The sequence below is a fragment of the Cibotium barometz genome, chromosome 29, assembly GCF_041138505.1.
Source record: "Cibotium barometz isolate CiBa-2024 chromosome 29, ASM4113850v1, whole genome shotgun sequence".
In the NCBI taxonomy this organism is placed as follows: domain Eukaryota; kingdom Viridiplantae; phylum Streptophyta; class Polypodiopsida; order Cyatheales; family Cibotiaceae; genus Cibotium; species Cibotium barometz.
In genome coordinates this window covers 29,719,997-29,735,264 of record NC_141074.1, presented here as the reverse complement: position 1 = coordinate 29,735,264, position 15,268 = coordinate 29,719,997, and the positions used below count along the sequence as shown (strand labels likewise).

The following is a 15,268-nucleotide window of genomic DNA, read 5'->3' as shown; positions in this document are numbered from 1 at the left end:
GATCACATGCATTTTCTACCATGTTGAAGTCCCCCATCAAAGTGCAATTATGCCCTTGTATAGCTTCTTCTAGTTTCTTCCACATATTGGCACATTTATTTGACTACACTACAAATCAAGCATTCAAGACCATCCTTCTAAACTCCTTCAACATAAAGGCACCACCATCTTTGCGTATGACTCAAGTATCTTCTCACGATTCTTTGATTAAAATTGTAGACCCACATCCATCCCTACGAGGGCAGTTCACTAGATTATAATGCTAGTCCTTCAATTCCTATAAGCACATGAAGTTTGGACAAAATCTCCTTCCATAGAGTTAAACTATTTTCTAGAGCAGCATATACCCCTTGCATTCAAGACAATATACATTCTCATGCATCCTTTCAATCATAAATTTATTGTATAACATCCACTCCTTTGTTCATAAGCACAACAAACATGTTCTTCAAGCCTTTCCACATATTTTCACCACAAAGGATTAGCATATGAAAAAACATTTAGACTTGATTTTTATCAGCAGTGCTATTGAAGCTCCTACAAAGAATCCACCTAATTATGCATCTCACCTGCTTGTTGAAGAGCCATGTCAAATGAGTATCCAAGCCTTGGGTGGTTTTGAGTATGAAATGAAAGGTGCAGGCCTCTTTGGCCAATTCTCTCAAAAAGAGAAAAAGATCATGGTATATGAAGCTGGCCAATGGATAAACTATGCTTTCCTCCTCCACGATGATATTAGGAGAGAGCTTCAAAATTGAGAGGAGAAGACATGGGCTTCGCCAACTACCAAGAAAATCTTCAAGTCACACATCAACAAGATTCGACATCCCTATGGACAAAATTTGTATAGAATACATATGAATGTGGAATTGATTTTTTAAAGAATAAAATTAGGTGATGGTGTAGGCCTTGTGACATATAAATATGATAAATTTATTGTCTTTTCTTCCTCATGTAATACATGCTGGATCAAACATTTCATGTTTCCACAAAAGATTCCCTCTAAAGAAGTAAGAAGACGATTAGAGAAATTGTTTAGAAATTGGAAAGATTGGTTTATTGGTAAAGTTTTAAAGATGCAAGATTAGGAATTTCCACATGAAGGACACTCAATTTGTCAAAGCTAAAAAGCATTATGATGTGTTGTATTTAGAATAAAGTCTTACTTCCCAAGTTTAATCCAAAAAGGTACAATTAATATTTTAATCTAGAATAAGAAAAAGTAACTTTTGTAGATTTGGAAATGGACTTAAAGTGTTGTTGATTCAAAAACTATTTAGCACAATGGTCAAAAAGCATGAAAATGCATGCAAACCTTGAAATCATCTTTAATGAAAAAGTAAATATTATGAAAATGTAGCTTAAGAAGAGGCCAATTCAAGTAATTTTATTAATATCAAATGATAGAGAAGAGTAGTTTTAGAAGAGTATTAACTACTAAAAGTAATGTTATCAATATCAAATGACAAATAACTAAAGGCATGTACATTTTGCTTTTAAGCAAGCTTCCTAGCAAATAGAGAGACAAATAGTTAGTAACATATACATTTTGCTTTTAAGCAAGTTTCCTAACAAATAGAGAGACACCATATAGTCAGTAACATGTAATTTTCTTTAAAGCCAAATTTGCAAGATAAAATATACTCATGAGGGTGATATTTGGAAACTTGAACTCTTAAAAGATACCACTTTAATATAAAGGAACTCCCTAAAAGAAATCCATTATACCTTGAAAAGTAGGAAAACTTGTGACTCAAAATAATGATGGGATTTGAGTTATTCTTTTAAAAATGTTCAAGATAAACATAGTTGCTTTGATTGGATTTTAGTGTTGGTTTTTAGTACTATGTTTATAATTACCTTGAGAAAGATGTATGTAGTATCCATCATAAAATATGACCCCAAAGTAATTGTATGGAGCATCCATTGTGAAATATGACCCCAAAGTAATTCTATAGAATAAAGATGTCATCGTGAAATATGACCCCAAAGTAATTCTAGAGAATAAAGATACACATCACCTTTATTCTCTCATTTTCTAAGAAATAATGACAATGTAGACTAAATAGTGTAGGATTATCACTTGTCATTTGCACATATAAGCATGTTAGTGGAAACTTATATCATGAATGGATGCCATTCTAGTGAGAATTTCACATGTAAGCATGTTAGTGGAAACTTATATCATGAATGGATGAGCCATTTTAGTGAGAATTTCACATGTAGCTTTTTCAAATAAAAAAGGGTAGTTATATTGTCATGATAGTGAGAATTTCACATGTAAGCATGTTAGTGGAAACTTATATCATGAATGGATGAGCCATTTTAGTGAGAATTTCACATGTAGCTTTTTCAAATAAAAAAGGGTAGTTATATTGTCATCATCAAAAAGAAAAATCACAAGTGAAAGCTAAAAAACCATGTCGGCAAACTAAGAAATGTATTTGTAGGAGCCAAAATAGAAAGTTACTAGTTTGAAAACTTAGATGCCAATCACTATAAGGACATTGCTTACTTGAGAATTTGGTAGCTTCAAACTTTGTGTCACTCATCACTCATATCAAACACCAATACTTTTAAAAAATGGACGTAAAGAAGGATGCTATTGAAGGTTGATTATTTATTCATATGGATTGATCAAGAAATAATGACTGATTATTCAAATTTACTCATTAGGCCTGCATCACAAGCTCAATTTATCCAAGATTTGTAAGACTAATCAACTAATGATTGAAAAGTGTCTATGAAAGTGGCCTAGTTATAAAAATATTGATAATTCTTAATTATTAAAGTGGTTGGGAATAGGAACTTGTAATGAACTTAACTATAAGCATGTGATATAGACTCCATGTTTCCTTTTGAAAGGAGCTTGTTTGAGGAGGTGATTTGTCAATGTCGAATATGGACAGCATAACAAGTGGTGGAAGAAGTGCGGCACAAGGATTGAGACGTGGGTCATGATTCATAAAGTTGTTTCATAGAATAAAATATTGTGATTTTGCTTTATGAGAATGAACTAGAATGTAAACGTGTACACACAAAAATTTCCAAGGTTGTTTACATGTTAGGATGCTTAGTAAACCTCTTGTTTATCTCTCTGAGGTGATAGGTTTGAACTTGGAAATTTCTTTCAATGAACACAATCACAAACCACTTAGGCTAGATTGATTAAAAAAAAAAGGAAAAACAAAAGTTGATTTTTAGCCTTAGAGAAGTAACTTTTCATATGCCCATAGTTGGGTGAGGTGCCTTTGCACAAGTTGATATGAATCAAATGTAAGAAGTTATGTCCATTGTCTAAACTTTTTGGAGGCCTCCCTTTGCTCTAGGGATCCTCTAAGATTGCTAGCTTACCTTGAGGATAGAGGTCATCATGATTATGGTTAGGCTAGGTGATGAGAGGTCTAGGCACAAATATTGTATAGTGCAATGTTGCATCCATATGTTATTGTTTTGTGAGATGGGCTTCATGCTGAAATTTCTTCGTAAAGATATGCTTGCTTCATACAAAAGCCCATTTGTTTGGTGAAAGTGAGGGATATTGTCTTCTTGGTGCAACACTGTCGTTTTTGTTCTTGTGTGAGAGCTGTAATGGCTAAGTTGTTATCAAGGCAAAAATGCAAACGTGCCCATTTTAACATAGTTGGGCCCGATGCAGGGTTCCACAAAATATACATCGAGAATGGGTTCTTTATTTTAAAAAGGAAAAAATTCCTCTATAGAGGGATACTTGTATGAGGCGTAAAATTTACAAGAGGGATGTCTTTAAAATAGTAAATGGGTTTTTTTAAAAAATTACCCTTGAACATATGTGCTATATAAGATTACCATATAGTGGAACCCCCAAGAGGTGACCAAATCTACGGTCAAGTTTAATGAGAGATTTGACACATCCATGGGGCACTTAACTAGTCCCTACGCTTCACAGATCTCGGCGAGCTAGTACTCAATGAATTACAAGGCAAGATTACACGTATCTGTTGTCTTTGCTTTCACATGACTCCCCTGGACACCCTCAGTATTATGCTAACAAGGTCATGCTTGTCATGACCAATGTGTAGGGTTTCTTGTCTAGTATTTGACATGACATGGGCTTTGTATGCAACACCCCTTTACTCCTCAAGGTGGACGTATTCTTGTCCCTTTACTCCTCAAGGTGGACGCCGTTGCATAAACTTTTTTAAAACTTGCACCATTAAATCACTTAATTAGCAAAGTATATGTCAAAGATTATAACTAAACTTCTTCAAAATGTGCAAATTATTAAACTTTTGGTTGGGAAATTTGAAGGTATATTACACTTAAAACGTGGATTTTTGTGGTGTAACGTTAAGGAGTGTAAATTTGGCAATGGGAAAAAACGTAAAAAGCAAAGGATATTTTCTCTTAAAAAATATCTCACTTGTGCGCAACATACAATCATCTCTCGCACTCGCAGTCAGCAGCACCACACTACATGCGGCCATGGCGAGGGCCTTGGCTATGGCCTCCAACGTGTGCCTGCTGCTGCTCCTGCTTCTTCTCGTGCTTCATGAGCAGGAAACCCTAAACAGAGTGTCTGCCCTAGGGGTCAACTGGGGCTACATCAGCTCTCACCCTTTGCCCCCTCCCATTGTGGTCCAGATGATGAAGTCCAACAACATCTCCAAGGTGAAGCTCTTCGACTCCAGCCCTAACGTCCTCGCAGCTCTCGCCGGCTCCGGCATCGAGGTGATGGTGGGCGTCCCCAACGACCTCCTCCGCACCTTCGCCTCCTCCTCTGCCGCCACCGACGCCTGGGTCGGCACCAACGTCACCGCCTATATGGGCAAGGGCGGCGTTAATGTCAAGTAGGCCTCTGCTTTCTTCTTCTTCTTCTTCTCCTCCTTCTCCTTCTCCTTTTCACAGGCCCTCTATGGATTGAATACCATGTTCTGCTTTCCTGTGCATTTTTCTTCCTTACCTGAATGAAATTTGAGCTGACCAGACATGGCATTAAGCTATCGGCCGAGCTGAAATTCAAAATTTTGCACACACTCGATCTGTATTGTCCACAAAAACGCTGCAGTTGCAAAACAGCCCTTGATGAGAGGTCCATGGGATGGGAAAAGGAGGGGCGGCAGGGGGTCGCACCTGGCTGCAAATCTAATAAGTGTCTGGAACACCTATACATCATTCTAGAGGGTTACAAATACGTGCAGGACATGCACACGTGACAATGACCATGTATGGGACTTGTACACCTGACCATGATGCTTGTGAGAGAGAGAGAGAGAGAGAGGGGGTGCGTGAGAGAGCGTGTATGTGGGAAATTGATGGGCTGGGTGTGTGTGATGTGCTAAATATAAATAAATAAACAATTATATATGTGTGTGTGTGTGTGTGTGTGTGTGTGTGTGTGTATATATATATATATATATATATATATATATATATATATGTATGTATGTATGTATGTATGTATGTATGTATGTATACATACATACATACATATATACATGTATATATGTATGTACATATATGTATGTATGTATGTATATATATGTACATACATATATGTATGTATGTATGTATGTATGTATTTCAGAAATCCCAAAATATGGTGTCATCCGACACGTTCCAAGTATTGTCATTTTTGTTGTGGCTAGGCATTGTGGGATTGTAATTATGGGATTAAGGAGACGAAGAAGATAGGAATTGGGATTAGGAAGAAAAAGAGATGGGAGAAGGAGAGTTGAAATGAAAAGAAGAAGAGAAGACTAAGAAAAAGAAGGGGAGGAAATGGAAGAAGGGAGGAAGGAGAAGAAGAGGGGAAGGAAGGAAAGGAAGAGGAGAAGAAGAAGAGGGCCCATGGGCACTCAAGTTGCTACTACAGGAGAATCTACTCAAGGGAAAAAATGTTAACTTTCCTAGCCAAGAGGTTTCGAGAAACGTTTCACTTCGAAACATTTCGTAGGTTTTGAAATGACAAAATATTTTTTTTTGACTATGGCATATATGTAGCACATGCTTTCTTGAGACTTTTGGGATGGTGTTTCTCTTTATTTCTTCTATCTCATGGAAACCCCAGCTGAATAACCTTCATGGATGGTTTCTATCATTTTGAGGAGCACTAGGGGGAGCATCAGGATATGGATATCCCAGATTTGAGGAAACCGGCGAGGTAGGAGTACTAGAGAAAAAGTGCATACTTTGACAGTGAGATGCAAAACTTCAAGAAGAGATGCTTAAGGGAGCGGGTGGTTCTGAACCCATCTTCACCCGTGAACCTCATTTGATGGGACCCATGCATTTTAGGATTCCTGACTGAACCAAGGGATTAATCTTTCACATGTCCGATTAGTACATTTGTTGTATGGCTTCTCACAAGACATGCGGGTTTCTTTAGGCGCATTCCTGATGCACCTTAGCTAGTGAGTAGATATAAACACAATGCTAGTTGGGAGGTTGACATGGTTTGACATTTTTGAGTGCTATGCACTTATGGTAGCCCCAAGATTAAAGGAGAAAGTTATAGTGGCAGATTGATTTGGGGTCTAAGTTGAAAGTGGCCCACATTCAAGTAAGAGTTTAGTTGTATCAAGATTGAGTCCAAGAAGGAATTGATCACTCTAATTTGGGCTTATACATCTAAAGGGGGTCTTATATAGAGTATATCTTGGTGGTACGGGACACTAGGATATGTTGCATATAGAGTTTTTGGATGCATCGATCCTTTTGCTTGGGTGTTAAGTTGATTGAAAGGCGAGAAGCGTTGATTGTGAATCAACTACAGGGAAGGGGAAAAAAGATTAAGAATTGCGGATGATTGGAGGGTGGTGGTTTGTTATTGCAACTATGATTGGATCTATGATTGATGAAATGGTTTGTTTCATCATTGGTATGGTGAAGATATTATGATTTATTAATTCTGAGTGGTGCCGGGGAAAACCGATACACATTGTTTTTCGGTTAGCCAATGGATCTAGATGAGCACGCATATTATTTATTTCTAGAAATCCATACTCAGAACATGTATCACTGATGTTGATATCAATTGATTTCTCGATTGTTTTATTCTTTCGAGGTTACACCGTTGTCTGTGTTCTGGATGTTGTTGGGGAATGGCATGCAACTTTATTATATCTCCAAAGAATATTCGTGAGTCGGCAAACTGGTGTGTTATTGTCACCATTTGGTCCATCTCCATTTCTGGAGCCACTTCTATGGGATTGTTACTCCATAGAGCGGCCAGATTTGTGCCATGTTTATATGGAGCCAAGCCAGTGTCCCATGTGAAAGGGCCACTCTTTTGGTGTCACATGGATGGGAGCCAGATTCGTGCCACCTGTGTGTGACCAATACTGTGTCAAGTGGACGGGGAGCAGTTTTGTGCCACTTGTGTGTGACCAATACTGTGTCACGTGGACGGGGAGCAGTTTTGTGCTACCCGTGTGTGACCTGTTTTGTGCTGTATGGACGGGAGCCTGTTGGTGTCACCTGTGTATGGCCAGGATGGCGTCTTACCTATGGGACTGTCACTCCATAGGAAGACCAGGACATATATTTATTTTTCTGTCGCGTCAGTTTTGTGCCCGACAGGAACTTTTTGTACAAGTTTCATGAAAGGGAGATTTCGTCCACTACATGTGTACATGCATTTATGTCTGCATGCATAAATTTGTTTTTGCATGACTTGTTTGCGTGTGTTTGCCTGTTATGCCATGCCAGTACATTAGACGGGAACGCCCCTAGTGTACTGTGTGAGTGATGTTTGCTGACTCGTTGGTATGGTGTGTGAATAGGTGGTAAGTATTACCATTTTTTCCTTTTCAAAATGTAAAAATCTATAAGTTATAGCCAACCTTAATATTTATAAGATATTGTGTTCACATGCATATTAATTAGGGGCTGGACATTACCTTTGTAGGGTGCCCATGAGCATTTTAAATAACCATTAATATTGTGCAACCTTTAAAATCTTTGAAAAGGCCTTTGCATGTCTTAATTATTTTTTACCCCCACGTGGGTAGTGGGGAGGAGGAAAATCGTTGCTTACTGGCCAAGAAGGTGGTGGCCGTCTTCCTTTTGCTCCATCGCTGGTACTCTGCACCACCTACCCCTCATTGTTTTGTTTCCTAGGCGATGATTGCTACCCGTAGCTGTACCTGCCTGATGGTACCCGACTGCTGCACTTCACCCGTACCTACCTGTACCTGCTGTCCGCCTGTTAAACTTACCATGAACCTGTCTGCAACAGCACGTGTACCTGAATTGTACTTGCTGTCCATGTGCTGAAATCTGCTGCTATACCTGCAAGTACAATACCTGAATTGTACCTGCACACGTGTGAAGCATTTGATGTACCTGCTGTAAGTACAATACCAGAATTGTACCTGGTTGGTTGTATCTACACACGTGTGAAGCACTTGATGTATCTGTTTTGCAAGTACAATACCTGAATTGTACTTGGTTGGTTGTACCTGCACACGTGTGAAGCACTTGATGTACGTGTTGTAAGTACAGTACCATAATTGTAACTGGTTGGTTGTACCTGCACACGTGTGAAGTACTTGATGTATCTGATTGTACTTGAATTGTACTTGCTGTACCAGGTGCCTCGTGTTTCTTATTTGTGTAGATTTAAAATTTGTTGAATTAAGTTCAGAGATTTCTTTAAGTGTCATGTTTCTTATTTGTGTAGATTTAAAATTTGTTGAATTAAGTTCAGAGATTTCTTTAAGTGCCTCATGTTTCTTATTTGTGTAGATCTAAAATTTGTTGAATTAGGCTCAGAGATTTCTTTAAGTTTTGTGCATAGCAGGAACAAAGCATGTTTATGCTGACCATGCTCAAGAAGCTTTCCTAGTGGTTAGTTTTTCCCTGTGTGGTGGTGCTAACCGGGTCCTCAAAGCTTGTGAGAGCCAGTAAAGGTTGGACACACTAGGGAATCTGGGAGCAAAGCTTATTTGGGAGAACCAGGCCATGTTTCCTCCGTAATGTACTCCTTGGCTTGTGTTAGTACGGGCGTGCTTGCTGGTACACGGTCGCGGAAGACCAGTGAAAGGCAGGTGTGCACCCACTGAAGGTGGGAATGTGCCTGTGATTTGAGACTTCTCCGACAAACACAACTTCATCGACTTGAACCAATTTGTTTGAGTTGTATTCACTCCGTGTGTGAAGAAATCTGGTCTATTTGACTCGTGACACTTGTACTTATAAATACTCCAAGAAATACAAATGTATTGAGGGGGGGCCCGTTCCTTTCCGGCCCCAGTGCTGGTGTCATGTGTATTTTGGTATTTCCAGTATTTATGTTGCTAATGTTGTTTCCATTGTTAACTTTAGTTAAGTGTTCTAAATGAGTGTATATTGTCTTCTGATTTGTAGGCTTCCTGTAGGGAGCGGTCACAGTTATGGATTTGTAGAATGTATATGGGGCATATCATGAGGGTATGGGATGCCAAGATCTACCACATGTGGGGTTTTATTGGCCTTGTTGAGGCAAATGTTTTAGCCTCTGATGTGGCAGATGTCCAGGACTATGTGGCAATGTGTTGACTTGAGGGGGTTATACTAGTTAAGGCCCAAGAGAGCACTCGGTGCAATTTTGCATCACGATTACCCTGACATAGTATTTGAGAGGAACTTGAAGGTTTCTGGATGCTTTAGTAAGTCAAGTTTAGTCATCTCAGTGATTGACTTTGCTTGTGATGAATGTCCTCAGTCTGTCAGGCAGCAGAGAGGATATAACAGATTTTGATGGAATGCTGTATGCATTTGGCACAGTTGGAGATGATGGACGGGTAATGCATGCAACCATCTGGTACAAAAGTGTTTATGAGGAGGAGGTTGGAGGGGATTGGGTTTGCGCCATGGTGTGATGGGGCAAGCAACATCTGACCTTATTTTAAGCTAAGGTACAAGGGTTGTTAATTAATCAACTGTAATAGCAGGTGTGTGTGTCTGTTTGAGGGGGGGGGGTGCGGAGAGTGGAGGTGTTTGTGGAGATGGGCTAGTAAAGGTGCCACCTTAGTTTAAGCTAATGCCAATCCAGTATGGCAGTTATATCTAATATCAGCTTACAAGCATCATTTTTTTTCCCAAGATGCCACATATAGAACACTCAAAAGTATAGAGCCAAAACAGATGCTTATTTGTGTCTCTGCTCATACAAGCCTTTGAAAGCTTTGCAGGTATGTTGCTGTAGGGAACGAACCATTTCTGGTTAATTATGGAGATCAGTTTCAGAACTACACATATGCTGCCTTGAATAATATGTATCAGTCAATTGTAAAAGTTGGTCTCGGCAATCAAGTGAAGGTGACAGTGCCATGTAATGCTGATGTATTCCTGAATACAGTACCCTCAAAGGGGCAGTTTCGACCTGACATAAAAGACACCATGACGCAGATAGTTACACTTCTGAATCAAATAAATGCTCCCTTTATCGTGAACATCTACCCCTTCCTGGACCTGTCACAACAGTCAACTTTTCCTGAAGATTTTGCTTTCTTTGATGGAACCAGCCACCCTGTGCAAGATGAAGGAATCACTTACACAAATGCATTTGATGCAAGCTTTGACATGGCAGTGGCAGCACTAGCAAGTATTGGCTTTTCTAATGTACAGGTGTGGGTTGGAGAGATCGGCTGGCCGACAGACGGTGCAATCCATGCCAATGTCAGCAATGCACAGAGGTTCAACCAAGGTCTAATAAAGCATATTACAAGCAAACAGGGTACACCACTACGACCTGGCATAATGATCGAGGCCTATTTATTTGGTCTGCTTGATGAGAATCAAAAGAGTGTGCTACCAGGAAATTTTGAAAGGCATTGGGGAGTGTTTACATTTGATGGGCAAGCCAAGTATCCATTAGACCTGACAGGGCAGGGACGGAGCACTAATTTAGTCAATGGGGACAGTGTACCATACTTACCAACGCGGTGGTGTGTTGCTAATCCAGCTGGCAGTGCATCAAACTTGTTTTCAAATGCACAGTTTGCATGTTCGACTGCAGACTGTACAGCTCTTGCAGATGGTGGGTCATGCAGTACAATCGGTGCTCCAGATAATGTTTCGTATGCATTTAATAGCTATTATCAGCTGAACAACCAGGATGCCAGCAGTTGCTCTTTTAATGGGCTTGGGGTAGTCACTTTTGTGGATCCTTCAGTAGGGGACTGCAGGTTTTTGATAGGGGTTTCAGAAGCCTCGGAAAGAGTGTCATGTAGATTTTGTGTTTTATTTCTTATGGTGGCTCTCTCCTTATCTTTACTAAGACCCTTTTGAAGCTTCATTCTTTCAATGCCACATTCATGGCATCCATTTTTATTAGGGATCTTGTGCTTTCAATATTACACCGGCTTTGTCAGACTGCAGGCCGTTATTGTCTTGCCACATACTAGTTTTAGGGTGCAACTATCGTCTTGCTTGCTGGTTGGATGGCATCTACCTACATGCATTTGTGGTGCATGGCTTGGAGTCTCAGTCAACTAAAATTGGCCAGTTTGCAATCTGAGTGTTGTCACCGGAACTGCTCAGAAACAATGGCATTGCTGGCAATTTTGATGATGGAAATAAAGCTACCTCATGGTCACCTGCAAGACATGTTATATGTGTAACATGTGGTTTATACTTCCCTGGGCTGGGTTATTATTGCATGAATAACATCTGATCTTCCTCAAACTAGTAAAAGTCCATGTCTACCCCATGAAAGAGGCTCTACAGATGTGTGTTAAAATCTCATGCCATGTCTGCTTTGGAACCACTTTTGATATGTCAGACCGAGGCAAATGTTATTTCCTTGAACAAAATAGTGAAGCTTGTTGAGCCAGTTTATACATGATTGATGGAGTGAAGCTGTTTTTAAGGTCCGAACCTAATCACCTTATAACCTTTGACTATGATTCTTGTGTGCCTTAGACAGCTCAATCAAAGAAGAATTTCTCTGCAAGGTCTTGCCATTGTTGTGGGGTTGGTGTGTGTGTGAGGGAGAGAGCTGTGTTTTTTTTAAAAACTTCATAGCTTTAATTTGTTATCATTATGGTTTCTTTTTATTCTACTAATTAACTAGTAGGGCTGTGTGATTGGGTTTAGCTTAATCTTGGAGTGGAACATTTGATTTTCTATACAGGAAGATGGAACTTAAGCCATCACCAATATACTAAAACTCATGCACTTTACCACTATAGCCAAACAAGCTTGCTGTTTTTAATCCTTCCTTATGATCCCTTTTCACCTCATGCCTCTCCTTGTGTATCTTGGGGACCCTTATGAAGAAAGATATATTTTAGATGATAGGTTGCACTTAGTGACATGCTACAAACTTAGTTTGAATAATGTTATGAATTGTGAACTTGTAGTCTCTTTTCCTAGCTCCATTCCAAAGGTGTGAGGGCATGTGAAAGTGAAAATCATCACGAAATCTATTTCATGGCAAAAAAACATCAATTAATTGGATTAATTAGAGTCTTAGTCAAGACTTAATTAGCCAAAATCAGCTCAATTAATATTCCATTCAGCTCATTAGTGATTCAATTGAGCTCAAGAATCAGATTGTAAATTGACTAGTTCTTTACTACTTGAGCCCAATTGAATCACTAATGAACTGAATGGAATACTAGCTGCATGTTAATCATTTACTTTTGGATCAATCTTTGATAATTTCAACAAAAAATTAAGCTTCGTTGAGAAAGTACTTACTAATGGCGCTTAATTGTGTCTAATTAACTTAATTAGAGTGCAAAATTGGTTAGAATATTACTAATTTTATTTAATTGGATGTTGATCGAAGTCAAGTAAGTCGAAATTTGAGTAACCTCCACGCCCCGGAACCTTGCGCCGTTGCGCGTCTACCCCCTCGACCTCCCTGGAAGGCAGCCCACAACAGCTGTGTTGTTCGACAGATAACCACCGGTAAAGAAGATTGCAAAAACGCATGGCACGCTGATAAGGTTATAAGAGAGAAGGGAAAGAAGACAGAAGAACAAGAGGGAGAAGTGAGAGAAAGATTAAAAAAAGGAAAGAAAAAGAAAGCCCAGAAGAGAGAGAGAGAGAGAGAGAGACATTTAATTTAAGATAATTAGACTAACTCTAGTTTAATTTAGGTTAGCATATGAAAGTAGTTTTGCTCTAAAACTAGTTTAATTTAGAATAATGAGATTAAATTTCAACTAGTTTGTATTCAATTTAGACTTAGACTGGCTTAATTAGGTCTAAACTAGGATCAACTTAGCTTAAGTGTATGATTTAGATTATTAGATTTAATTTAGGCTAGTTTAAGATGAATTTTGGATGAGTTATAAATGTGGTTTACATAAGGTGCTTCAATTTACTCTTGATATTGATTATGTATAATTTAGTTTAGATTAAAACTTGTTTAGAAATAAAATTATGCTAATTTAGCAAGGTTTAAAATTAGCTTGATTTTGATATTAAATTAGAAATTTATTTAGGTTGATTTAATTTAGATATTAGTTGGTTAATCATATTAATTAAAATTAAGAAACTTATGAGTAATTTAGGTTAATTTGGGTTAAAGGTAAGTGAAGTAATTAAAACCAACTAAGATTAAATTAGACATCATCTAGGATATATTAATGTAGCTTAGGTTAGAATTAGATTATAACTAGGTTTAATTAAGCTCAAAATTTAGCTTAATTAGTTAAAATCAAACTTAGTTAGCATAGAATGAGGATAACTTAGGTTTAATTAGCTCAAATTTAGTTTAGATTAAATCTAATTAGCACATACTAGGTCTCATTAGGTCTAAACTAGCATTGACAAGCAGATTAGCATAGATTAGTGCTCATTATATATATAGTTAGTGCCATTGGTGGCAAGTAGTTACCCTGCCCCCCCCCCCCCCCCCCCATGTGGTTCACTCTCTCTTGTGCCAAGTACCCTTCCTTTCAAAAATTTGAAGAAGACACTCTCTTTTGCATCAATAATTGAGCACCCTTTCTTGTGCATCAATAATCGAGTATCATTCCTTTCAAAAACTCAAAGAAGACACTCTCTCTTGTGCATCAATAATCGAGTACCGTTTCTTTTCAAAATTTGAAGAACACAGTTCTTTGCTTCCACTTTTCATCACATCTACCATGGTTTAAATGGTATTAAACCATGATAAGTATCAAAGGTATCCTATCCTTTGTTGAGGCAATGTGAATATTGGACACTCACCATTACGGATAGGCACATTGGCTAATGCTCTTTTTAATTCATCACGTTCTCTTTGAGATTTCTCAATCCACTAAAAAACTATGAGAAGTTTATATAGTGGTTTAGAAAATTTGGCATAGAACATAATGAATCTCTGGTTCAACATGTCCCATAAAGCATTGTACTCCTTGGTAATTTGCTAATGATGGAAATTCTAGAATCAATTTGGCCTTCCTCTCATAAGTTGAAATACCATTCTTGGACATAATGTGGTATGGAATTACACCATGATTAACCTAGAATTAGCACTTCAAAGGATTCTTTGATTTTTTGATAATTTGCTCATAAGTTGAAATACCATTCTTAGACACAATGTGGCCAAGAATTACACTATGCTTAACCTAGAATTAGCACTTCAAAGGATCTTTAATATTTTGATATTTGCTTAACCTAGAATTAGCACTTCAAAGGATCTTTAGTATTTTGATATTTGATATAATCAACATCTTAAAAACACCTTCCTTTAGAAAGCCAAATTATCTTTCCATCGTGAATAATATCGTTAATGAAAATCTCAAGCCATTTATAAAGATAATCATTAAATATTGTGCACATCAATATTTGGAAAGCACTTGGAGAGTTAGTTAAGCTAAAAGGCAAAACCTTCTAGGCATATGTTTTCCATCCTATAGTGATTTCTTTTTTATGTTGATGTTCAAGGGGCTATGGATACTTGATTATATCTTGAGAAACCATCTAAGAAATTGTAAGCTTCTTTTTTTCTTGTGATGCTTTCCAATACATGCTCTATGTATGGAAGTGGGTAATTTACTCTTTACATAGTGACATTGACTTTCTTTAAATAAGTCCACACACACTTTGAGCTTTCCATTCTTTTTAGCACAACAATAATGGGGGATAACCAATCACCATGCTTAATTTCATAGATGAATCATGTCTCTTCAGATAGTGGCATTGACTTTCTTTAAGGACACACACACTATGAGTTTCCCATTCATTTTAGTATAACAACAATGGGAGAAACCATCTAAGAAATTGTAAGCTTCTTTTTCTCTTGTGATGCTTTCCAATACATGATCTATGTATGGAAGTGGGTAATTTACTCTTTACATAGTGACAT

The 15,268-nt window shown here is 38.0% G+C and overlaps 1 protein-coding gene across 1 annotated transcript; it reads left to right on the top strand.

Annotated features, from left to right (window-relative positions):
* The first annotated feature begins 4,316 nt into the window (after positions 1-4,316).
* On the top strand, positions 4,317-11,918 carry LOC147622026 (glucan endo-1,3-beta-glucosidase 8-like). Its single transcript, XM_086823100.1, has 2 exons — positions 4,317-4,829; positions 10,155-11,918. The coding sequence occupies exons 1-2, from the start codon at positions 4,351-4,353 to the stop codon at positions 11,251-11,253; spliced, it is 1,578 nt and encodes a 525-aa protein (XP_086679226.1). The 5' UTR covers positions 4,317-4,350; the 3' UTR covers positions 11,254-11,918.
* The last annotated feature ends 3,350 nt before the right edge of the window (positions 11,919-15,268 follow it).